The 26,934-nt window shown below is 41.4% G+C and overlaps 2 protein-coding genes across 3 annotated transcripts; one reads left to right on the forward strand and one right to left on the reverse strand.

Annotated features, from left to right (window-relative positions):
• On the reverse strand, positions 1–25,766 carry pde6c (phosphodiesterase 6C, cGMP-specific, cone, alpha prime). Of its 2 annotated transcripts, XM_076093736.1 has the most exons (31): positions 25,692–25,766; positions 24,932–25,161; positions 24,709–24,816; positions 23,753–23,908; positions 21,417–21,470; positions 20,923–21,046; positions 20,570–20,700; positions 20,262–20,455; positions 20,010–20,133; positions 19,830–19,901; positions 8,117–8,269; positions 7,092–7,181; positions 6,798–6,938; positions 6,615–6,689; positions 6,408–6,472; positions 6,000–6,066; positions 5,456–5,503; positions 5,090–5,239; positions 4,771–4,914; positions 4,383–4,448; positions 3,889–4,044; positions 3,489–3,596; positions 3,135–3,244; positions 2,956–3,043; positions 2,762–2,862; positions 2,455–2,562; positions 2,249–2,312; positions 1,420–1,494; positions 1,228–1,311; positions 142–295; positions 1–41 (listed from the first exon to the last, which is right to left on the reverse strand). In XM_076093736.1, exons 2-31 carry the CDS (start codon positions 25,121–25,123, stop codon positions 1–3), a joined length of 3,243 nt encoding a protein of 1,080 aa, XP_075949851.1. In that variant the 5' UTR covers positions 25,124–25,161; positions 25,692–25,766. The 2 variants fall into 2 exon arrangements, with proteins under 2 accessions (XP_075949851.1, XP_075949852.1); XM_076093737.1 differs by lacking the exons at positions 19,830–19,901; positions 20,010–20,133; positions 20,262–20,455; ... (5 more) ...; positions 24,932–25,161; positions 25,692–25,766 and adding an exon at positions 9,213–9,680.
• On the forward strand, positions 13,606–15,731 carry rbp4 (retinol binding protein 4, plasma). Its single transcript, XM_076092988.1, has 5 exons — positions 13,606–13,707; positions 13,926–14,062; positions 14,214–14,320; positions 15,262–15,474; positions 15,685–15,731. Exons 1-5 carry the CDS (start codon positions 13,606–13,608, stop codon positions 15,729–15,731), a joined length of 606 nt encoding a protein of 201 aa, XP_075949103.1.
• Positions 25,767–26,934: the final 1,168 nt, after the last annotated feature.

Here is a 26,934-nt window from a genome sequence, read left to right on the forward strand (position 1 = left end):
TTAGCAGACGGTGCAGGTCTTTGACTTTGCATCTCCACCGGCTAGATAAACACACACAAATAGAAAGAAGTATTAAAACAGGATCTTGATCTTCTATCAGGCCATCAACTGGACCAATTCGCACAGATTTTTCTTTTATACCTTTCTTGGCTTCATCTTCTTCCAGTTTCTTCTTCTGATCCTCAATGACCTTCATCTTTGCATTGTAAACCTCAGCCTGCCCGTTCCATTGTGCCCTGTTGTTCTTCAGACCATCAAACATGGGCGTGATCTCTTTGTGGAACCTGGAGAACTCCTGGTAAAGAATACACTGGGTGTAAATATGTTGTCCACATTGAGGGAGAAGAACTTAAAAGGAAGGGAAATGGTTGGTGTTGCAAATACATCATTTCCCTTTTAGAGCAGAAGTCCGCAGGGACGACTGACACATCTTGATTTATATGGATGTGTGTCTTCTTGTCCAGATACCATCCTGAAAAACAGCGAGCTGACATTCCTCTTGGGGCCAGCTGGGTTCAACAGGTTCTTTGCTCTACATCCTGTGATCCAACCTAAGGTGGTTGAAGCTACAACAACACCTCTGTAAAGTTATAAAATAGTGTGAGAAATGATTTCACTCTCTGGTAATTTTCTCCTATTATAGATCTGGCGTGCATGCTGCTTTCTGTTCCCGTCTACAAAGTGCTCTATTACCACTGAGTTGAATCCACACCTCTCTGTCTTTTCAACAATGTATCATCCGCAGCAGGCTTTACAGTTTGCACAGTCGGAGGTGAGCTTGGAAATAAATGTTATAGCCTTGGAAAATAGAAGTCACACTTCAAACTAGGGCCTCAGGGTGAGGTTAATGACTTGAGTTAGTTACTTTTATATTTTACATTTGTAGAGCTTGCGCTCTTTGAAAGTATAAAAATGTATTGGATTGAAACTGAATCAAAACAACTCGTGGGCAAAATATGTTTTTTATGGTGCTTTGCTGGAAATCAAAATCAGATAGTAGCTGGATTAAATTGTTATGCCCCTCTTGGCCTGTGGCTGTGTTTAAATTCCAGCAGTTACAGATAATGTGTTGCAACACAGAGCACAGGCCAGACTCCCTTCTTGCAAAACCCATGTGTCTTTTTCTCGCCTTGAGATCCATCTTGAAACCATCACCTCCCTTTCAGTGTGTGTAATAATCATACTCCTCATTTTTCTGTTGCGCAAACGTAAAAAGCTGTTTCTTACCTTGTACACAAATGAGCATACGAAGTCGATGAAACCACACTGCATCTTGGGTAGCTGTTCGGAACAGTTTCTGTCCATCATGGGCTGAGAGAGACAGAGGGGAGAGTTTGAAAAGAAGAGCAATCCTGAGAAACCTAAAAGAAAATAGTAATGTGAAAGGAAGAGAAGGCACAAGAGGGGTATGAACCTTACAATTGGTTGTTGGTCCAAAACAGATCTCTCCAAATCTCCTTGTTCCCAAAATTCAGCAGCTACCATCAGAGCAACCTGTAGGGAAACAGACAAGAGGAACAAAGAATGATACAAGGGAATTAAGGATAAACGTTGGGAGGAAATGATTGCAAATGAGAAGCAAACATGAACAAGGACATTCTTTTATCTTGTGTTATCTTCTTCTACACTTGTTCTAATATTATTTTCAAAAGGAAAACTAGAATTACCGCCTTGTGGTTGTATGCCTCTACCAATCAGTCATGTTGCAGTTTACGTCCATGTCTGTCCAAAATGTCAATAGCTATCCCATTAGACAAGATGTGTTTGGAATTGTCATAATCATCGTATGAATTCTTGAGTTATGGCCAAAAAACTTGTGTTTGGTGATCACGGTGACCGTTAAACACCAAATTATGATAGTTAATCCTTAAGTCCAAGTGGATGATTGTGCCAAATTTGAAGAAAATTAGATCACGGTGTTCCTGAGATATCACAAAAAAATGGAAGACCTTGACCTTTGACCTCCAAAATCAGTTAATCCTTGAGTCCAAGTGGATGTTTGCGCCGAATTTAAAGAGATATCTCGTTTACAAAAATGGACCCAAATGGACGGACAACCCAAAAAACATACAGCCTAATAACTGCAGCCTTATTATATTTTCCGGAACGTAATAAATCTAAAGTAATGGAGCTAAAAACCAAACATATTTCAAGCTCAGTTGGTCTGAGCAGAACAAAGTTACATGAATAATGTCACTCTATATAGATTTTTCAATCAGCAGATGTGAAGGCTGTGAAGGCCACCCACCTTGCTCTGTACCTCCCAGGGTTTGGTGATAGCTGACAAGTCGCAACCTGTCATCATCATGGCCCTGGAGGTGATAGAGAGACAGACAGTCAGGTAGGGCAATAGGACACCCTGCTGCTGATGATGCAAGGGTCTTCTGTTTCACAAATCTTCCCGCAAATACATTTTGTTAGCTGTATTATCTTGGGCTTGAATCAGGTACATACATCACGATTTCCTTCCTGGTGCTGTTGTTGGAAATGTAGTCAATGGCCTCTTTTTCTTCTGGCATTGGCTCTGTGGCATTTACAATGTTTTGGAACATGGTTCTCTTTCTGCGTGATGAGATATAGCAGATAAACAATCAGTCAGACCAACTGCACTAAGCAAACACACACATTGGTTCCATGAAACCTACAGAGTCAGTCAAAAGGAAAACACGCGCGTAGACGGATGAACATAGACCGGCGGCAGCTAAAACCTTTGAGCAACATCAGCTTTAATAAGCCAGTCTGAGTATTTCAAAGAACTTACTTGAAGTAAAGGGCCAGATCAGTGGCGATGATGCAGACATCAAACAAGTGCTGCACGTTCTTAAACTGCTGCTTCTGGAGGTTGCAGAAGATGTTCAAGCTCTGCGAGAGACGACGAAAGAGCGGTGAGAAAATGTGTGTGCCACCTCTGAAGTCTGCCATTTTTACATTTATTGTCCGTGTAATTTGTCGTACCTCTTCACCCATGAGCGTCTTGCTGTACTCCAAATGGTGCCTCTCCATGATGGAGGAGCCATGAAGTTTAGCCAGAGGAGACGAACTCCTAAAGAAAATAAAAAGAAAAGCACCCAGGTCACACACATGCCCATGCTTCCAAAGCACAGATACAGAACTATATTACAGTTTTGACTTGCTTTGTCTGGTAGAGGTTGTTGGTTCCTCTGTGGTCGATATCGTGGCAGAAAGCAGCAGACACCATGGCAAAGGCATCTAGATCAGAGTAGTACTTCCTCAGCCTCCCTGTCTGTAGGCAGAAGAGATACATCATGGATTATCATGTGCAGGTGTTTGGGGGAGTGGCTATAGATTGTAACCAAAGTACACAAACGGTTCAGTCATGCTGGTGATGCTGTCTTGCAGACAGCATCACCTGCTGTCTGCAAGAGACGGACAAGTTGTGAAGCGGAGAAAGAAAAGACACGAGACGACTCATTTTTGTGAGCTGTTGGGTTTAATGTCGATTCTGCAGATGTCGTGCAGGGCCTTACCTGCAGCAGGCAGAACATGGTGTGGCCTACGTTGAAGCCGTGCCTCCAGTTGTGGTAGGTGATGCTACGGTAACCCTTCCTCACTGTGTACATCCACTTGACCAGCGTCTGAGAGGGAGAGAGGGAGGGTGGGAGGGAGGGAGGGAGAAGTGATTCACATGGTTTATATGTTTGCATTTCAAATTTCTTTAAGAAAATCTGATTTTATCGATTGCTCACTTTTTTTTATATGCATTTTCAAATAAATACTATTAAAATCCCCAGTCTGGATGAAACAAAAGACAGCTGGACAATGAGCAGCATCTCGCAATACTATGCCGTACGCACCGCCAGAAACCAGGAAGAGAATCCTGTGAGGGGCAGACAGATGGAAGTAAGCGCCTGCGACTACGTGACTCACCTCTGCGGGAACTTTAAACTTTTCAACAACTCCGAGCTCAAAGAACATGCGAATGCCGGCTTTGATGAGGTCGAACTCTGAGACGGGGAAGTCACTGAAGGAGAACAGGTACAGATTCTCTCCGTTGACGTTGTCAGCTGGTGGGCAGGTTGCTCTCTGAAACAAAAAACACCCATGAACCATTCAATACTCAAAAAGTACCGATGACCACAACGTCAGTCTCACGGCAGTTAAACAGTCAAGAACATTTTTTTTTTAGAATATTTTACATTTTGAAATCAAATTTAATTTGATTGAAAATAAATGAAGCTTTCCAAAATCCATTCCTAAGATCCTGAATAATGCTGATATGAATTAATTAAGTGAATCAATATGCAAATTCATAGTCTTATTCATACATTTAAGCTTTGATAAGTGAGTAATAATCGTATGTGTCACAGCGTTTCATTTCATTGGAGTGTTGTTTTTGTCGTCAAGGTTCAAACAGAACATACCAACAGTTTGTACATATCTTTCTGTTCGCAGTCTTCAGGCTCTGCGTCGAACTTCTCGTTGGTGTTCTGGTTAAAAAAAAGATAGAACAAGAAGTTATAATGGCATTTACGTTGAACCCATGAACCCATCACCCACAGGTATTTACAGCTGGAATTTCAGACAAGGGCTCTAAGCAGTAACTGCTGTGTCATTGTCTCCATCGGACCTTTTATTAGCCCTCCAATAGGTCATTATGGAGGAATGCTACTCAAATAGCTATTCATGGCACAATAACCTTTGACTATTTCTAATCCCTTGCCCGAGTCTCCTCTTGATCAAATGCTGAGCGATCAAAGGTTAGGCTTCTGGAGAGAAAACGTGGAGGAAAGACACGGGTTTGATACTGACCAGAATGGACTGTATCTCAGCTTTGGTGCACATGGTCTGGCACAAGAGCATCTCCTGGGCGATGTCTTTCCTGTACTCCATGCGGTTCAGCTTGTCATATGTGTCGCAATTCAGCACTGACCAACCCAAGAACTGTGTCAGGGCCTGGAGGAAACAACGAGAGTGAGAAGGGAATGAGAGAAAAGATAGACAACCAAGCAAGAAGCAACTTTTCTCTTCATTTACATGCCAATGTATGTGTCCGCACGCAAGACAGACGTGATATCCGAAGGATGGCGACAGAAAATATAAAGAGAGAGAGAGAATGCACGGCGCTGACCTCAGTGATCTGTTCGTCGTGTTCATCAAATGGCTTGCCGTCTTTCCTGTTGAAGAAAGTGGCGATGCCCACAATTTCTTCCTTCTTGTTGACGATGGGCAGCGACAAAACGTTCTTGATGACAAAACCCGTGTCGTCCACAGCCTCTTTCTGAAAGACGTTAAAATGAAAATATTTAGACCTCGCGATTCGTTTTTAAACCATTCTTCCTGAATACGAGCATAACACACAACAGGATATAGAAAATATATGAAACTGCATATTGTAAAGGGAAGGGTCTTAATGTGAGAAAGTGTGTCATAACCGACGCTGGTGTGTGTTGCTGCGTGCATCCTTTATGTGGGTGGAGAGTAGAAGTCTCCTCACCTGGAAATTGAAGAAGTCATCTGCAGCCACGTTCATCATGTTGCAAATCTGCAGGAAGACACACGACACAACAATGTTAAAGTCTGGCACTTTGTCAATATTACTCACAGCTGCTGTTTCTGATCAATCTTTTGTCTAAATAATAAAAGAATATTTGTCTGTTTAATTATTATAAATCATGTTTTATTTACTTGGTATTTTAGTATGTTTGTCGCAATATGTTAAACTTTCTACGACAGCAGAAACAATTGGAATTTAATAAATGAAAATGATTAAATTCAGTTTTTTATCTAAGCTGTGTTGATTACTGTATTCAGTGCCATAAATTGACTCATAACTGCACCAAGTCACTCTATGCACAGCATTCCTACTGAAGTGTCATTTCCCTGTTGTTTGTAACATTGCACTAAATGTGTTCCTGCGCCCTTTGTTTCACTACTTTCCTATGTTGCTATATTACATATGTAGATATGCTTTTTTTATGCTTTTATAATTCAAGTCATTCTCATAATAAACTGCCCTGCAGCAACAGTGAGAGACTTACGAAGCCATTCTCTGCAACATATGTCGGTAGGCCGCTAACTAGAGCCCAGTGATCTGCAGGCGGACCACTGAAAAAGCATGAAAGGGAGAAAAATACAGAGTTATTCTCTGAGAAGCAAGTTCAACAATGCTGACTCTCATTATGCATTATGTTGCCTCTACAGAAACCATACCCAAATAACAGAAACCCTCATTTGTCTGCAGACAAGCATGAATGCTTCACGTATTTATATTTTTGTTAATTTGAGTGGAAGATCAGATTTGTATTGATACTGAGTTAGAACTTTTATTTTAAAATAAGACATTTAAAAAATGTGAACATTGGTCTTTGATTATAATTTTTTTATCCCAAGTGACTGAATTTCATCTGTTTTTTTTAATGCTGTATTTCGTTTGAGTGGATGCTCACGGTATGACTTTGATTTCTTCTTTGGCTTCCAGGAGGTAGTCAATGATCTTGTAAAAGATGATTTCCTGTGTAAAAAAAGCAGAAGCCTGTTAGAAATGATTGATTCATCTTCAGCTTAGACAATAAAAAGATGAAGCGAGTCAGATTTAAAGTGCGACACGTCACAAAAACTGAATTTTAAAAAAGAGAAAAACGTTAGTTTGTTACCCTGCCATCTGGCGTTTTGGGTCCTTTATAGGGTTCCACGTCTCCCAGTTTCACCGGCCATTCATCATAGAATTCCTGCAGGAAAAAAACCCCACATGCAATAAAAGTTATTTAGGCCCGTAGCCATGAACGCTACCTATTCAATCCTGTGAACGAAACTGAATCAGATTCTGCAAGACCAACCTTCTCTTTGGTCATGTCCAACAGGCCCACTGAGTATCGTTCGCATTGTAGATAGACCCTTACAGTGTAGAGCGCTTTGTGGAACTGTCTCTCAATGTCTGTCAACTCCTCAAACACTTTACTGGCCGACCAGAGAAGCACCTACGAGAGAAAGAACAAGCAATGCATGTGGGTGATTAAATGTTTAGCTGTGGCATGTAGTATGAGCTCTGTTCGGTGCATCAGAAACACCAACAGGTAAATAACAGGGACAAGAGTATTCATCGATGCCTAGTGGTGGGAGATTCACTTTACCTGACTCCTTCTGGACTCCACGTTGAACATGTAGGATGTGTAATGCTGCAGGCTGATGACTTGGGCAAAGTTCATGTACTTGTGGAAGAGCTAATGACCAGATGAGATTAGAGGTTTCATCAATACACAACAGCAGATTAAAGATTGCTGGAAGAAGCATGGTTCCATATGGCTACATTTCCCACAGCAAAGTTGGGATTTGTCATTAACAGTGAACTGTAAACTGTAAAATAGCATGTTGGGCGTTTAGAGTATCCTGAGAATTACATTTTTAATTTGATGGATTCAATAAAACATTGACATAAACACAACTCTTTCTTGCAAGTCAAACTTCATACCGTCTTTTAGGTCCACTTTTGGCTGATCTTTACGCAAATTACACAAATATTTGTGTTTTTCTTAAAGGTTTTTGGAGATAATATGTAAAGAGAAAGAGAAGTATAAACCTAGACACAAAGAACACCGAAGTTTCAGCCGTTTTGCACCTTAGCTGTTAAAGCATTTGCATCATTTCTGCCTCTCTTTAGATCCTTTCTCTCTTTTTCAGTTGCTTTGATTCACATTATAACCTCAAGAGTCGGTGAAAACATCATTTCCATCTGTCCCAGTTTATCCTTTGCCCCGGTGGGAGTTTACTGATTCTAAATAACCGTCTATGAATGTTTTCCTTTATATTCTAAAGAGATAACATATTCACAGTTATCTCATTACACCTTTATTCAAGTTGAATGTTCAAAAGCAGCCAAATCAGTTCACTCAGGTCTGATTGGCTCCCACTGACATAATTGGAGGGTTTTACACCCTACTGGTGAGATGTAATTGCAGCAATCTTTTATTTGCAAATTTCAAATGGCAGACGCAGGCTTTTTAAAGTGGCATACATTCCTAAAAAAACATGGTGTTCTTTAGCTGCTCAAATTCAAGTTAATTTATAACTGAAAGAGTGTCTAAAACACAACCCTGTTCCAGCTCACTCAGTAAATCACTGCGGATAAGAGTGACTGTCTGAGTGTATATTCTCTTACCTTCTCATCCTCCGCAGAGAACGAGTCAGCTCCTATTTTGTTTAGTGCCACGATGACTCCAAGGCACTCTTTTTCAGCCATCAGAGGGAAAGTGATCATGCATTTGGTCTGGTATCCAGTCTGTTTGTCCACAAAGTCGCAGAACTTTGGATTCTGTTTTGGGGAAAAAAAAGAAAAACTTCCAAGTCAGGTTTGGTTGAATCCAGGTGGATATTAAACACTTATGTAAAACAGCAGGATTACACTATTCTATACAGTTAAATGGCTTCATACGCTCATTAATCGCATGTATCTAACATACACATAATAGAGGGCAGCATGTTATCTGATCTTACTTTTAAATAAATAAACTAAGATTATTCAGTCATCAGTATTTGAGTATTGGCCACACTTGGAAGCAGAAGACATTCATGCTGCATTCAAGATGGGTAAGTAGTATATCTTAATATTCTTCAGCTAACTACTCTGACAGTCCAATTGATGCCTAAAAGGGCTGGTATTAATGAATTCAAACATAATTCTAATATTTTCTGTGAGTTTCTGTGAATCTTGAAGCTAAAACTGATGCTTATAATAAAAACAAGTCATAAAACTACAGGAACATGTAGAAGTAAGATAAAACCCTTGCCCTCAATGTGTTTTATCACTAATCATTGCATCACAGTTGTGTATCACAAATATATTTAAATATCAGTATTTGAAGCTATTTATCGTCAAAGCAACAACAGCAAGGAACTCATCATGTATGTCAGGCTACAAATAAACATAAGTCGACCAAAATGCAAAATGGTGTCCATGATTCCACAGTGAATACAAACAAGTGTGGTGGTAATTTAACTACAGGCAACTACTTTACGGACAACATCTTGTGTAGCCTTCACTCTAGCAAACAACCATCAGCTAACAATTAATCAAGCACATAAAGAAGATTTGTTTTTAAAGACCCACCGATACTATAGGGGCAATTTTCACCAATAACATCGCAGAAACAAGGAACACATCTCCACTTAATGTTTGACAGCTTCAGAGTCACGCACACACAACTTTCTTGGAGAGCGCGCGCTCTACGGAGCTCGGGCATGGCCTAACTTCTCACCTTTGAGACATCAGGTACGTTTAGTGGCTTTTTGTAAGTCGCAGTTAATCCGATGATGCCCATATCGAGAGGGAACACGATTTCACTCTGCGGATTCACCATGTTTATCTCAAATTTGGATGTTGGCGTCACGTCAAAGAGGCAAGAGGAGAGCTCGGGTATTCCGTTTCTCGCTCGGTTGATGTAAAAACCGACCCTGTCGGCCTGTAAGATCAGGGCAACTCTTTGCATCACTTTGTGAAGGGACTCCTCCATCTTTCCCTGTTTCTGCAACTCCTGGACCAGCTCGAAGATGATGGCGGCCTCCTGCACAGAGTTAACATCCTTGAAGGAAGCGGTGTCTTTGATGTCGAGAGTCGCAGTAAAGGCGACGGCCAGGGCTTCAGCGCGCAACTTCTTATCGAAGTATTCTTTGGCGAACTGCGGGTTGTTCTCCAAGTATTTCTCCACGCTGTCCTTGTCTGCCATTTTGAACTCGAGTAGTGTTGTATATTCCCGTTCTCTTTTTCACAAAAGCATCACCTGCGGGGGCAAGTCAAAATGGAGAGGGAAAGCTGTGCTGTGGCCTACAGGGTTGGGTGGATCAGTAGCATTCTCCTCCACGGTCCCCGAGGGAGTCAGTGACACATCCCGTGTCCACCGACAGACAGAATAAGACAGAGCGCGGCTTAGAGGCTGAAAGGATCAGAGTGGCCGCTAATTAATGTGACGTCATGACATTAAAACCTCTGCTCTAAGCGTCCTTAACCCGCAAATCCCAACGCAGATCATTTTATATCGGGCGACAAGTGAGAGAGTTGGGCTGCCCTCAGGTGAAATGTCGGGTTGCCTACACCAGGAGAGGGTGTGAAAGGATGCTCAAGACCAACGACGTCTTTGGTCCCCAAATCCCCACAAACATGTGGACACAACACTGAAGAAACAACAGTGGCAACAATAGACTACCTCAGTGGTTCAGGTTGGTTTCACCAATCCACTTAGTTATCTCTATACATGACACTGGGACACCTTAGCAATACTTAACTCCAACCACTAGCCCAGGTACTGGACTTACACCAGTAGCCTTCTGTTCCAATTAGTCAAATATCCAATGTGGTATCCCAACACGTATTGATGAGCAATTTCAGCAAGCAGGAGACATTATATCCGGTTTCCTTTGCCTCAGGTAGCCTAACTTCCTAGTGTTAGGTATGACCACTGCTCGATCCTTGTTGTTGTTGTTGTTGCTACGGAGGAGGATGTACCGAAATAATGTCAGCCACTGGCAGCGGTGGAGTTCAGAGCCATAATGGCACTGGTAAATGTGTGAGCAGCCGTTACCTGTGTGCTCTAATTAGATCTCCATCATCATGGAGGTATCTGTCCCAGAACTGGAAATTGGCCAATTAGTTGGACTTGGTTGTCTGGGAACAAAGCCCTAAACAAAGATGGCTGGCTATTATTAACTGAGTGCACTGTCTGGTTAGCTGCTGGCAGGCTGGCAAGATGAGGAGTTCCCCACTAGCTTTTGTCGTAGGGATTAAGGCAAGGTAATCAAGGGAGAACTACAAAAGGTGTGTGTTTGTGTGTGTGTGTGTGTGTGTGTGTGTGTGTGTGTGTGTGTGTGTGTGTGTGTGTGAGAGTATGTGTGTGTGTGTGTTTGTGTGTGTGGATGTGAGACATAGTGGAAACCAATTAGAGCAGCTCATTTCACAGCAGGAGAAATTAGTTGGATGTTAGTGCGTGAGAGAGGAAAAACAGAGGCAAGACAAATATATTGATGAATATGATGAATAATTACATATTTCCGATAGTTCCAATATTTTGTTTTCTAGTTTAGAAACATTTTTAATATTTTTGTTGAAATTCTCATTCCATCCTGACAGCAATCAATGAATCAAGTGCTCTGGAAAAACAAGATCCAGTATCTGTGGCTATCGCGGGGCTGTAATAAAGCCGTCCATTCACCTGCCTGTGCCTACTCTGCTCTCATTAGGCTGCTAGCTTAACAGCTGTGAGTACTAAGCCATGTTCTTCCATTCATTACAATCATTTTGAGGGAGTGTTTTTGGAGGGAGGCCCGAAGGGATGAGCTTTCAGTGTTGCTGACTTTCTCGCTAGATTTAGCGACTGCTGGAGCTACAGTGCTGCTAGCCACTATCATTAGAAAAGAGTTTGCAACACTGGGCTAGGGTTTTTCGGTTGGATATTGTCAAAAATCTAGCCTACTTTTGCCAAGTTTTTCAAGATTACCAACCCTAGCTTTAATGAAATTGAGTTATATCAGTATTTTTCCTGATTGTGTTTATTGTTAACAAATATATGTAGTAGAATGAAGATATTTTTAATTAATTTTGTGCGTTTTTTTGACTACCTATTAAATTGAGACTATGTCATTTTTACTAAACAGCGGCTACAAGAAGCAACTACAGAATGACGGCACATTGAAGTCAAGATACAGTTAAACCAGTTGCATTAAAGACACCAATTGATGACCTGACTGAGAGGGATGAGAATGGGACCAAATGTAAACAGTCAGCGAACGGACACAGTGATGTCAGACACACAGCAATAGTTCGAGAGTGTGCTAGAAATAACTAATTAGTCTGTAAAAACACCTTAAGTGATGCAATTAACTTGGTGCAGTCTCCACAATGTTTAATCTGTGTCATCAAGTAATTTCAGTTTATAAACTACACCGGTACAATCTATTTAAATTGCTAAATCATATTTCGGTGAGTGGACAAAACACTACTTCACTGTTATATCATTGCCTTCTTTAAAGCCCCAAAGCAGTGTATTTAACAATGAGGTTGTTTGCCTAATCCCACTTAAAACCTAAGTTTCACACCACATGAAAACAAGAAACCGAGTCTTACATTTACCACTATACTGCCCACAAAATATAGAATGCATGCAGAAGCCTGGCGGCGTATCGTATATAGAGTTTCTCAGCCAATCTTCATGATTATGAAATGTTGCCTCTGGCCAAATTCCAGCTGCTATTATTTCGGCTGAAAATGAGTGATTGTCCTGTTTTCCACTGGCTGGGGCTTTGGTTATGCAAGCTGCAGATGTTTGGCTGTGCTGTGCTCTTTTTATTCAATCAAAACCCTCAGAGGACTGGCTACATGAGCTCAGCGTAAAATAACAGCATCAATTTATAAAAAGCCTGCCACAGTAGATTTAAACCAGGTGAAATACCGGCCTGTATTAGAGAGTAGTTACTATATGCCTCCGAATGTTTGTACTGTGAGTGATGCTGTTTTGTCGCACAAACCTGGAACAGCAGAACAAAACACTGACGCAAGCTGTTTGACCCTGGTCTGGTAAATAAAGAGGTTCTTGTACACATGTGATTACATCATCATGGGGCCATTAGCATTAGCTCGCTTAGCTCTCTTGGACTCGTCTTTTGTTTTCGACACGTACAGAAGTACACAAAAACATGTATTCTGAGTATTCTGAGCTCAGTCACATTATCTAAACATCATCGATGGTGTTTTAAAACCCCCGAATTTGTGCGTCGACACGACGTGATTATCTCTCTTTCACATTGATTATATTTTTTGGTTAAAGTGCACTTTGGCCACCATTTATACAAACACAGTCCTAAAAGGGTCAGTCGGTAGCAAAAATCAAGTCAACGGGTGATGCAATCATATGGATGCTGCCGGAAAGCGTGCACACCCACTGAAACATGTTATTGCTATACAAGAAAGCGCTGAAGCAGGTCTTTAGTACAATCCATATATTTCTCATAAATAAAGGGGGTTCATTGAGTCCATGCACGCAAAACACTTAGATTCATGACGTCAAAGAGTAGTTGTATGCCCGTGTGTGTCATGGAGTGTGACAAGTGTTAGTATCTACACATGCATACAGCTTGTGCCAGATGGTCCTCTTGGCTTTGCTGGCAGCTGCTTTCATAAGAACCAAGAAAGCCTCGATTCTGACAGGAGAAAAACATTTTTAAGGGGTACAGAGGGGTGGGGGGTGGGGCCAATGTGCAGAACACACAAATCAATAGCATCCGGGGGCTGCAGTTATGCGAACGTTTGTCCAATGGAAGGCAAGCTAGCTGTGGGGAGAGCAGGGGAGGTTCAGATCTCCAGAAGATGTTACGCAATACGAGCCAGCGGTATATAAGGACACAGCTATGCCAGGATCTTTGTGAGCTCTCCACTTTAAAAACAGGTATGCATTGACAGTGGACTTGTTTTTTAACTTTTACATTTTGAACGGAACATTTTAAATGAAGGATTATGTGCTTTTGCAAAAGTCATTTTTTTCTTCACACAAAAGTTTGTAGCATATCGGCAAATATTTAGAGGAGTTGTATGACACTCGAATGAACAATGTGGCTGACACGTCCTTCTCTGTCACTGCTCCCTTTTCCTTCCTCTGAGGTAGAATGCTGCGGTACGTTGTGGCCCTCTGTCTCCTGGCTTTCTCCTGGGCCCAGGACTGCCAGGTGGCCAACATCCAGGTCATGCAGAACTTTGACAGGACAAGGGTGAGCAGTGTGAAGAGATTTATTTAGGTCTATCGAAAAGTTTACATTTGCTTTGTGGTAGTTTTTTTTTGGATTTGGGATGTATGGGGAATACAACTTCTGCTTTAAAGGATTTTATGTAATACTAAGTAGACTGTGTGTAAATATTTTGTTCTTTTACTTTTAATGAAAAGCATTGAGGAGCGACGTGCTCTTACACTTGGATTTCTCTCTCATAGTATACAGGGACGTGGTACGCCGTAGGAAAGAAGGACCCAGAAGGTTTGTTCTTACTTGACAACATCGTGGCGAGCTTTAATATCGACACTGAAGGCAAAATGACTGCCACTGCTGAGGGCAGAGTTATCATTTTAAAGTGAGTTCTGTTCTTTACAGTGAAGGTTGGCCTTTCCCCCACAGGGACTGTGCAAATGTGCCGCATGCTCTATGCTTAACTCAGTCTTTATCTAATCCATTGTATCTCATCTTTCGTAATGTCCTTCTCTCTCTCTCTCTTTGACCTCTAGCCAATGGGAAATGTGTGCCAGCATGTTTGCCACCTTTGAGGATACTCCTGACCCTGCCAAGTTCAGGATGAAGTACTGGGGAGCTGCATCGTACCTGCAGACTGGAAGTAAGTTCAGGAACATTGATACCTGAATAGGACTTAACTTGAATTTCTGACATGGATTTCTGGAATCAACAACAATAAATTCAAGGCTTTACCTACTAATCTACGGCCAGGCAGCTTATTAGCATGAGCTTTTGGCATTGTCGGCCGGGAGTCACTGACATTTAAATTGCAAAAGGGATTGTTGACCTCCAGACAACTATTGATTTACTTTAATCATCAACTGCAGCACTTGGTTCTCTGTGACCCTGACCCTGGAGAATGAATCAAACCGAATGCTTACAAGGAGGGGGTCCAGATGTAATTGAGTGTATAACTCTGACATCACATGCAATCTCTAGAATATCATCATCCCAGTGCTGACAAAACTCTTGTGTTTTTAAAGTAAACTTACATTTTCAGTATCAATTGTAGTATTACCCATAATACCCATCGATATAATTGCATCAGCTGTTTACTTGATTATGCCGTCATGGGACTCTTTTATAACTCCCACCCCTGTTTTTGTGTAAATGATTGACTAAAGTACTCAAGTCCACTTTAAGCAGAAAGCAATCAATGTGAAAGAGAGATAACCACATCTTTTCTAAACACAAAGTCTGAAGTTTCAAACACCGATCAATGATGATGGCATAATGAGAGTTAGATAAAAAGAAAAAGTGGGTACCTCTATGTGTGTTCACATGAGTCAGTATTCAAGTCGAATGTTAAAGAGATCTTTACCTCAATTGGAAACGGTATTTATCTTGTGAACAAAAAAGTCTTCATATGCAAAACATCAAAGTACTTCTGAAGCATAGAGTACTTCTGAGATGTACATATTATTTTTTTGGCCTTGCACGTATCACAAAAGTTTAAAAAAATGGTTCTCACACTATAAAAAGAGGGTTCGGTAACAATCTAAACTCTCTCTTTCCTTTGCAACCTCCCTTCTCTGCTCACAGACGACGACCATTGGGTGATTGACACCGACTATGACAACTACGCCATCCACTATTCCTGCAGACTGATAGACTCTGACGGCACTTGCCTGGACAGCTACTCCTTCATATTCTCTCGTCATCCGACTGGTCTGAGGGCGGAGGACCAGCCCAATGTCGTGCAGAAGAAGAGGGACCTCTGCCTGCTGGGCAAATACAGACGCGTCGAACACACTGGTGAGACCAACTGAATCCTCATTTGGTTATGATAAGATGCACGTTTTCAGTAATAAAGCTTAAACATCACTAATTATATTACAGATGTTTATATTTAGGTTATCATGGGTTTATATATATATATATAAATATTGTATACTGTGTGCATGTGTGAGATCATCATGTGGTAATTTGTAGTGAGCAAAATGTTTGTGTCCTTTTCGATTGCAGGCTTCTGCGTGTCCAACCAATCTGTCACTCCAAAAATTGATTCATGAAGCAACCCCCCCCCCCCGGGACTGTGTACCACCACCGCCTGCTCGTCTTGGACTAAATCCCACCAGAGTTCTCTCTCTTCTGCTGTAGAAAGTAGAAAGTAGCCCATTCTTCTTTTAAAATATTCTAAAAATGGCGAAACCATAAACTGTCACATTCACACAAACTGTAAATAGAAAGGAAAGATGAGGAATTTCAGAGTTGTGTGAAACAACATCCGTCATGAAAACCAGTGGACCTTGCCCACTGGTTCCAGTGAGAGAAAAAAGACACATCCGATCACTGAAAAGTAAATTTTTGGAGTTTGTGGAGCAGGCCAATGTGACAAATAATCTGTTATGAAAATCTTGTTGTGTTTACCACAAAACCAGGTTCACAAGTCACTGACTCTGCTTTTACACTGAAAACATACAATACCTTATAGCACAAAAGTAGATATTGTTAAACCTTCATACATATTAAGTTGCGTGCTATATAGGCATAGTAGTTTGGTTGTTACGTGATTATCTGATGTATACTTCTTGATCCGGTATTTGAAATAAAACATTCATACCGTGTTGGCTCATTCAATTTTTGATTGCCTTGAAATATTTATCTGTATTACAGGACTGCAAATAATGAATTCATGTTGTTTGCCTTTGGATTCAGTCAATCAAAACACATCAAAATACAAGTACATGCAGAATTTAGTGTTGTGTTTTTTTTTTGGGACTTTTCACATTTCACAAATAAACATTAAAAAAGCAATTACATGAAATCAGCTTCTAGCAACAGCTTCCTATATACTGAGCACCTAAGATAACACATGGTAAGTGCAAGTTTTTAATGGAATATATATTAAGTATGTTTATTACATGTGTACATTAGTATGTCTAAATAAGATTAAAAATACCTAAAACTGTGTCTGACTGTCACCAGCAGGTCCAAGATTTCACTTCTCCAATGAAATATCTCAACATTTGCTCAATGAATTGTAAAACTAATGACATTCCCATCAGCCTCAGTTACACTGTGTGTTTGAATGCCAGCATTCTAACCAAGATGATGAACACTGTGAACATTCTACCTGCTGAACAACGGCATGAAGACCAGAGCGTTTAGCTTTAAGCACCACTGTGCTCATCGGCCTCACAGAGCCGAGAACGCTGCTCGAGGACATTTTCTTTCTTAGCATTATTTAAAAGTGACAAAATGTCTTCTACATAAGTTACTTTGTTTTGTTATAGTCGCCTCGATGGTAATTGAAATACACGTATGATGCCCGATCCCTTCAGTATCAAAGTGCAGATTAAGTAAACAACACAAAGTCAAAACACACAAGGCTCATCAACCTTTATCTCGGCCTTCACTTTTCCGATGACGAGCAATGAAAAATATAAACTGGTAAAAAAACAAACAGACAAAGCAAGCAAAGATTGTGTATTTGGCAAAGTAAAAGTTCAAAACACCATTGGTCCTGAAATACACTGATGTGACACAAAGTACGCAAAAGACGTGTGTTGGAAGTGGATTCAGATCTTTATTGCACACTTTTGTACAGTACAGTGCATGGCAGAACAACTTTGGAGCACATGATTAGAAAAACACACTTTAAAAACAACGGCAAAACGGAATAAGGTCATCCAAAACAATGCGATGTAAAATCAAAGATGACAGTACAGCAGTGTCTGTCTGTCTTAAGTCTGTCCAGTCACATTGCCAACATGGCAGGCACGAAGGCAACTTAACCCCGTATCCCCTGCCAAGAGGACCTTTACTAATCCCCTGCCTTAAATAGTTTAGTACAAGGAATTAGCTCATGCAATCTCATTCCAGCCTCCACAGGCTTGAAGAGCGGAGGTGAATGCGAGCTTCACTCGAGCAGGGAAGAACACAAGGACATCCTGGCACCATGTGCAAGAGGTTTATGATCTGGTTGAGTTTAGACAAATCAAACGATGTGGGTTATGTCTCAGTCATGGTCACATGGTTCAGCGAGGTTTGTCCAACTGTCTGCAAAACACTAGACAGAGAAACACCACCGGGCTTTATATTGGAAACGTAAGAGGCAACGTTTGTCCACAGTGATGACGGACGAATGCAGCAGAGAACACAAGAAGCATAAACATATTTCTTTTGTCTTTCCCCCTTAACACTGTAAAAATATATCTTTCTTCAGAAGTATGTAAATATGCCTTCAATATTACACATCTTAAGGGAAGGAGCTGGACAAAACCCCCAAAGAATGGATTCAAGAAACTAAGGAGTGGAGGTTTACAGCTGGTTTATACTGTGTTAAGCCGGTTTGTAAACTTTTACTCAATACCATTAAATACATCCCATGATACACAAAAAGGGCCATCACAATAGCGCAACAATGGACAGTGATATATAAGTAGCAATGCAAAGCTTTCATTATCTAAAAAGACAGTAGCTCGCCTGTATGAAAAAAAACACAACAACCCGAGAATAAATAAATTCATCAAATACACAAAAAATAAAATTCACTAAGAGCTGAAAAACACTGAAAAACACGAATACAGAGGAAGACCCCCAGAAATAAAACATATAGAAGGAATATGATCAGATCGCTCTTTGGCCTGATGGTATCATACTGGCAAAATAAAACTTTTTTTTTTTTTAAGTTGTCACATTCATTCAGCATAAAACAGACTTTTAAAAAGTCATACGGTGATGAAATACGCAGCATTTTAAGAATGTCCCTTGATTCCCATTTATATACATTAAAAAAAAAAAAAGTGTTTTTACTAATAACAATAATAATAATTCATTGAAGCCGTTTGGATATCAACCCACTCTCGGGCAAAGGAACCATTTTAATCTAAGAAATGAATCTTGTTTATGGGAACTTAACACACAGTCGTGCTTGGAACACATCTATAATCTCCCGTTATTGAACGCATCAGAAACTTGTATCCAGTGATCATTACGACGGCAGGAGTTCCAGACTGATCATCTTACACGAGGCTGCAGCCACGTCGCACATTAAATCAGCTTTTGGAAATGAGAACAATAAAATCGGTCGGCGACCACGCAAGCGGCCTTCCAGGTGAGTTTAGAATACATAATTCACTCACCATTGTTGCTCACAGGAGTATTGCGTTAGCGGAGTCGGTGTATGACGGTGTTTAAAAAAAAAACAACCCTGCAGGGGATAAAGTTCCTGAACGGATATTATGATCTTGTCTTGAATGAACATTTTAGAGGCCTGGATATGTTAAGAAACATAATAACTGCTTGTGTTGTATGCATGGTTGCTTTGCTATCGGGCTGCCCCCCCCCCTCGGGAACCACAGGCCGGGAACCACTGGTCTAGACTTTCTTCTAGCTCAGGCTAGGCAGTAGTCGATGTGTGCCAGGAGGTCCCTGTGGCGGCTGGTGGGGTAGGGGGCCCGACACTTTGGGCACTCCAGGAAACTCTCATCCAGGAGGTCGGGGACCTTTGAGGGAGACGTAGGACCAGGAGGGCCGTTGATAGTAAGACGCTCAAAGTTGTTGTAGGAGCTGGGTTCAGAGAAACGGGCGTTCGGCTGTTTCTGAAACACAAAATATCACGCTGATGAAGCCCGATACAAAAAGTATATTTAACTTTCATGAGAAGATTTTCCATTTAAATGCAATTAAAAGAAGGAAACGACTTCGTAGACTGAAGTTGTATTTCTGAAAGATAAATGAATGATGGCTCTGATGTCCAGTAAAACTTACAGCAGACTCCAGTTTAGTAATCTGGTCACGGGCCTTGCGAAGCTCCTTCAGCACCTTATGTAACTGGTGCTGCATGCTCTGACGATCAATCTTTTCATCCTCAGAGTCCTTGGCGGAGAGTTGGATCTTCGGAGAGGTTAGAAAAACACGAGAAGAGAGAGAGAGAGAGACAAGAACTCATTGTGCTTGAATTACACACGCGGGATCCGTATGGATTTCACTACGTTTAGGAAATGTTAGTCACTCAGAACAGTTACAACTACGTACTGAAGGATTGTCTTCTCATAACTGGGCCGTGAACGTTCAAATTGTGTCATCGCTAATGCTGACACATCGTCTTGTTTTTTCAGATCTCTCCCTGTGTGAAGTGTGACTGACACGTCGACGGTGCTTACCTGCTGCTCCAGTGCTGCGATTCTCCTCTGTTCTTCATTCTGGCTCAGAAGAGACTTCTGCAGCATATTCACCTGTGGAGGCCACATCACCAGTAAAACACATTTAACTCTTCTCCAATTCAGACACACCTGGGATGAGGCGTTTCATTTAAACCGTCGCAGGTCGAACGAGGGCGTTACCTGCAGCAGGAGTTCAGCGGATCTCTTCCTCTCCTCCTCCAATCGGACGGCCATATTCTCCAGTTCCATTCTCATCCTGTCTGACCGCTCGGACGTCTCCTTTCTCTGCTCACACACTTCACGTCTGGATGCAATGTTTATGTAATCCACATACATATTAAGAATAACCTTGTTTGTTTATGAAGTACTAGAACGGAAATCTTTGTTTTAAAACCTATTAACTGCTGTTATTGTTAGCAGACTTTGCTTTACCTGTTGCCGTGTCGCTCTGCCTGCAGCCGCATCTTTACGTCCTCCGACTCTTTGCTCTTCTCTTCGCACTTCCTCAGAGAGGAGGACAGATCGCTGCACTTGTCCTCATACCTCCTCTGCAGCGCTGACATCTCCTCCTGGAGCCTGCGAATTTGCTCCTTCTGAGACTGCAGCTCAGCCTGAGCTTTCGAGGTCTGCAGAGCCGCGGAAACAACGCAAAGTTCAGAACGCTGCCTACTTTTTTTGTCTATTCATTTTCTCCCAACAGAGCTCTGTTGTGAACAGTAATCAAATAAAGATCCATTTACCTGTTCCCTCTGCCCATTGAGCTCCTGTTGGCTTCTGGTAACCTGTTCCCTTTTCCGCTCCAAGTCTTTCTGCACCCCCAACAGCAGCTGCTCATAGTGGCTTTTCAGCTGAACCTCTTTTTCTGGACTCGCTGAGTCAGCGGGAGCTGAGGCCAGAAGTGTTAGTCGACAAAATAAGAAGCTAATCTCAAAATGTAAACATTTCGGTACTAAGCGGCGTCTGTGTTCACGGTCAAAGCCAAACTAAAAGATTTAATTCCAGGATTATAACCCATCTCATCTCTTCACCTCATCTCCTTATCCCAAAGCCCGCCACTTGCTTAATGTTTAGTGTTGTGGCTATTTCTCACCACCTGAAGGGGCCTCTTGTTTGGTTTGTTGCTGCTGCTCCAGCTCCTGCGTGCGGGCCACGACGGACTGGACGTAGGCCTCTCTCTGCTGGTCGTACATCAGCCACTGCTGGTTCTTCTCAAGAGCCTGGTGGTGAGACGCACAACTCAAGACACCGACACGCTCTATTCTGTGTATTGGAGTACTAGCCTATGTTCAACTCAAGGACACATCTGTATTGTCTTTGGAAAATGGCCGAGACAGAAGTTTGGTTTCGTGACAAGGGCTCAACACATAATACCTCGTGTGTCCTCTGTCCTAGACATTGAACAGCAAACCTCAGATAATCATTTCATTCCCACGGCACTCGACCGAGTTATGGGATGAAATACTTCAGAAATGTATGGCAGATGGGCAAGATATTTCTGTTACGAAGCTGTGGTCCAAAAGCACTTTTCAACAGTGAGAAAGTAAGCGGTTAAATTGCAAACGGGCACGTTCAAACACGCTGACTCACGTCTCTCAGTTGATCTTGTACCAACACCAAGTCTGCAGGAGGTACTTGTCCATTCTGTAGAGAGAAAAACACCTTTTTTAAAAGTCTGATAGTCACAGTATTGCCTTCAACACTTCTATCTGATCGGCTTGAATTAGCAAGTCCTATGAGTTGGTAATAAATAATAATAAATAAAAGCCACATGACCCCAGGGCCCCCTAGAGTTACTTCCTCGACATCCATTCCTAAAAGCCTGTCTGAGGTCTCATAGTTGACCCTGATCCCACTAAAGGCCTAAGCTCAAGAAAACCCTTGACAACAATAGGCCTCTAAACGATCATCTCCGTGAGCTCTCGCACGTCCAGACGAGCACCCTCAGCTCGTCGACTTTTTCCAGATGGATTTAAAAACAAGCTAAACCTGACTAATAGCTTTTGTGACTCCAAGAACGAGGGAGAGGTTGGGTCAGGGGTATGCGGGTCGGATTATTTCTAGTAATACGAAAAGGAGCTAAACCAAAAGGCTTGGAAAGGTCCCGGCTGGAACATTACTGGAAAGACAGAGAGAGAGAGAGAGATAAGGACATCCACTTCCTGTGAGACAGCGATATACAAAAGGACGACGTGATCACAAGTATTCCGATCCATTTGTTTGAATAATCTGCATTTTACCCAACCTTCCAACCGTGAGTCTAAAAGTAGTGACTTGAAACCCAAAGCAGGAGTTATGCAAACAATCGGAGAACATTTAGATTCAAAGACAGTGTTTCCAGCACGTGGCTGACCTTTATAAAAGGAACAAAAGAAACTGAATCCGTCTCTTTCTGCTGAAAATCTCTTTTCTTTCTTTAGCCCCTCCCATCTCTTTGGCTCTAGCCGCAATTGAAACAATAATGCATCTACAGGGACCACATTTAGTGGTTCCATTGTTTTCATTATTTAGGAACATCCACATCGGGTATGAGCCTGCCAGTTGTTGGTGTTCACATGAAGTACACAGTGAATGAACTGATTTTGGAAGTTTGATAAAGGTGTTGTCTTTCTCCCAATTTTATATATCGATACATATATGTATATTATGTAGTGTTTTATTTAAGAATACACAAATGACAATATCATGTAAAAAAATCCAACGCCTCTTAAATCATTTTATATATACAGTTATGGTCACAGACTCTCTCCACCTCCCTCTAATTGTATTTAGAGGTTAATTAATTTGCCAAAAACAACAAACAACAAACGATGTTGAAGCTGGATTCGACCCAGAGCTTCGTGATCTCCGAGTCTTTAGCCATCCAAATTCCTGAATCACTTGCCATTTTTGCCAACTTTGCCTCAAGCAGATTCTGTTAGAGTGCAGTGAGGGCCTGCTGTGCTCAAAGCATCAAAGGGCTGACCGGGAATCAGTGCTGCCTTTCGGAAGGAGAGCCTACACTCGTGCCGACCATGGGTGCATTAATTATACAATGGTATAGAGAGTGTGTCACTTGCACAAAGTTATTATATCGTTACTGTAGAGCTATTGATTGAAGAAAGAGAACCGTGGACCGTGCAGCTACATTCATCACGTTTGGTCACGTATTACTTTGCACCTTTAGCTCTCAGCCCAACACATTCCCCGGAGAGATGGGAACGTCAGCGGCCGAGGAAAACAATCAGAGGTCCCACAGTGCCGCCCAGTGGACAAAGAAATGGATGCATCTGTATTTCCAAAACAGGTCTCCTCCCATGCAGTGGTAACGGTTTCTGTTGAAACGCACAATAACCTGATGACATCAACGCTACAGATCGTAGGTGCAACTGATCCAAACAGGAGCCACGATTATCCAAAAAACAAGTTCCACCTGTTCCTTTAAAGCACCTTTCTGTTACACTCTAGTTGTCAACTAAAGTGAAATTTGTGCACATTCTTTTTGAATTTAACAAATATATGTCTACTGCATGCGCACTATGGATGTGTACAATCTCAGATCGGGGGATGTTAGATTGTGTGGCAGAGGACAGAGTTCTAAAAATCTATGTTTTTCCTCCATTTCATCACATTTGTGTCACCAACAGCCCAAAATAGAATTCTCTATACTACCCTAGGGCTTGTCATCAATAAATAAAAGGTACCGAATAAGCCCTTTGATTATCAATGTCATGATACCATTAACGCTTTTCATGGCCTGCGCCAGCAAAAGTAGTTTCATCAGACACATTTTAAAGCCAAGTGCATTATTAGAAGGGCACACATTCCCAATCAGATAATTAGTTACCTGGAAAAAAAAAAAGGAGACAAACTTAAATAGCAGCGCTAACTTTTCTAACTAATGAGAACATCTCGACAGGTACGGGGGCTGTGATTGGTCAACCTACCACCGCCTGTGTTTCCAGGGACTGGCACCGGGCAGACACAGTGGCCAGCTGGTGTTTCAGGTTCCCCGTCTCCTGTGATAAGTTCTGGAACAACGCGTCTCTCTGCTCGGCCTCCTTCCTCCGCTGCTCCAGCTGGGCCTGCAGTGATGCCACCACCTGAAATACACGTCACTATAAATAAACAAAAACCACGTCAACCTTTTTTTTTTAACCTTTGTTTATACAGAGGCGGTTTTTGCTCTTCTCCAACCAATTGCTGCTCACATTGCCCCACTGAGCAGTTCTGGTGTTTAGCACTTTTGTTGATGAGGATCATCAAAAGTACACATTCACCATGGCTGGGGAATCAATAGCTGATATTCCCCATTTACCAGCAGGCCATTTCCAAGTAGAAAGCCGGATGGCATTGTGACTAGTCTGAATTAAAAAGAACAAAAAGGATTTCTTCAACAATAGAAACAGGATTTCAGAAGGAGAAGCCACAAGCTCGAATAGACAGCATCAATGTATCTCGCGGTGTCATGAACACAGACCCACAACAGTGAAAGATAGTTGGTTTATAAATATCAAGTGAACAGCATACACACCATGTGTTGGTATGCTTTTCTCTTTTTTGGGCTGTCGAAACATCCTTTAGCTGAGCTGCTGTCAAAATGGGATAGACGCTATCCCCCCCCCCCCCCCCCCCCCAACTCTTTTTATGGCAGCTCAGTGAGATTCTAGTACGTTCTTTTGTCTTCTGCCAGTATTCTGCCACCAATATATGATGGCAAATAAGTGCAACAACTCTTCACAACTTGAGGAATGCTCCCAGAAGACCCTGGGCAACATGTCCAAATCAGTCTGTGTGTCCCAAGCTGACAGAGGATATCTAGATGGATGCATCTATACTGGTCTACTGTAAATGTGATTTTTAGCCGTATATATTTCTGCAGCGATGTGTTCTCGGTACATACTTCTCCTCCTCTGGCTGACAGCTGCTGTCTCGTTGTTTCTAGTTCCTGCTCTTTAACGAGCAACTGCTGATTGTTTCTCTCTCGCAGCGTCTCGAGGGAAAGGATCCTCTGAAATAGACAGCATGAGATAAACACATACACGTTAAAATACGAAGGGGAAAAAAGCAAACAGACAGGCGATTCTCAAGTTAAACCTGAAATACGTCAATGCATTAACTTTTACCTCCAGCAGCTTGGTTTTGTCCGAGTCGGGTGGTTTGGCGAGTCTTTTGGCCAGTTCATCAATCTTTCTCCTGAGGTGAGCGTTGTCCTTTCTGACTTTCTCCAGCTCCGCCTCAGCCTTGGAGGCAGAGCTGCTGCTGGATTTGAAACCCAACCGGGTGACGATAGTCTCTTTGGCACCTTTAGATGTCATGGCTGCTTTGGTGGGCGCCGAGGAAGCAACCTGGACTTCTAAAAAAAAAAAAGGGAAACGAGAAATTCCACCTGACGTTTTTATGCCAACTTTACCAGATGCATTGAGTTACATTTACTGAATACAATTGGACAATAAATAATCAAACTAATGAAAAGTTGTAAATGCTAAATCCTTATGAAACATTCAAAATAAACTATAAATTCTGGCATACACTCTTTCAAATATTAACAGTAATATGAAATACGCTTTAGAGATTTAAATTTCGATCTTTACCGTAAATTAATTGTGTATATATATATATATATATAAATAAAAGTAAATGCACGTGATATAATAAATATAATAAATATCTAAATATGTAATTCAATAGACATTTAAAATAACCATATATTAAGCAGATACCTTTGATAAAACTGACATAAACCTACATCATCGCTTTTTTCTTAGCTTGAACGCTTTTAATGAACTAACGTTACGTGGTTTTAATTGCACGCTGTCAATGTTGTTACAAATCAACGAAAATAAAGCTCATTGACGGATGAATACATCATATTTTTACACTTACAAATACAGCGAACAGTAGATATCTCCTGAAACCAGTGCGTGTATAACAACAAGACCGTTTCCTAACCAAACGCTTTCGTTTCCTGAAGTTTGAATTGCAGCGCGTTGACGTCACATCCGCGATGTGCAGTGGGGTGCGTTTGTTTATGTGATCCGGAGTGTCTCGAAACACGACATGTTGGGCGGTGCAGTGTGGAAAACATATCGATTTGTTAGGTTATCTGCTGATGTAATTGGAATTACTGGTATTCAATACGATTTCCCTTACTTGATTAAGCTCTTACAGTCAAATGAGTTAGGATATTGGCCTTTTTTGGTTTTCAAGGACTGTTTAATCGGCTACACTCCGATGGTTACGCCCGTGCCGGACTGCCCGTTGCGGTAAACGAAGCGAACACATCATAAGAGCTGGATTTACTACTCAAACTTGTTTGACGTGTGTCAGAATCGCGGCTCTTTGCAACCTTATAAAGCGACACATCATATGAAAGACCATCTTCATAGAAATTGCGCTACCTCGATGAAAGTATATCCTGCATGATATTTGATAAGCATAACACGAGATTCAAGAGATTGTAGATGGGGTTATACTTCATGGTGATATTTAGCCACACTACAGTATTAAATGTAAGTCCCGAATACAATAATATTATCTTACGTTATGCTGAAAAAAACAATTGTACCTATATGGGCTGTGAAGGATCTTTGCAAATCTTCTAAAAAAAAGAAAACAAGAAAGAGTTTGGTATTGAAACCATGTCCTCACTTTCATTAGAGAGAACATATGCCTGTCTTTCAATATTGTGGATTCTCTAGACCTTTGTCGATTATTTTCAATGAGTAAAACTGGCAAAGAGGCAGACTTTATTTGATATGCCTATATCAATAGTGTTCCTGTCAGTGGCCTTGGTGTAAATAGTGGTTGAATTGTGTACTGTACAGTAATATCCAAAGCAATATTGTATTGAGAACTGTGATTAATATCAAACGTTAACATTTAGAATTCTGCCATTTTACCATCTGGGTCAATGTTGTATACATACAAAGAATAAATTGGGCACAACTGCAATACATTGGAGACTATGCATGGAAGTTGTCCACATGTTTCTGGTTGATATCATTTTGTTTAATTGAACGTCAGAATCTACAGGCTACAGAGTATACTGTTAAGCTGCTTTGTACGTATTACCTCTGATCTTATTGGTGTCCAATCGGTCAATATGGTCCATAATTGCAGCTGTAAA

This window comes from Anarhichas minor, unplaced genomic scaffold, assembly GCF_050575085.1.
Source record: "Anarhichas minor isolate MPS153535 unplaced genomic scaffold, ASM5057508v1 ptg000017l, whole genome shotgun sequence".
Classification (NCBI taxonomy): domain Eukaryota; kingdom Metazoa; phylum Chordata; class Actinopteri; order Perciformes; family Anarhichadidae; genus Anarhichas; species Anarhichas minor.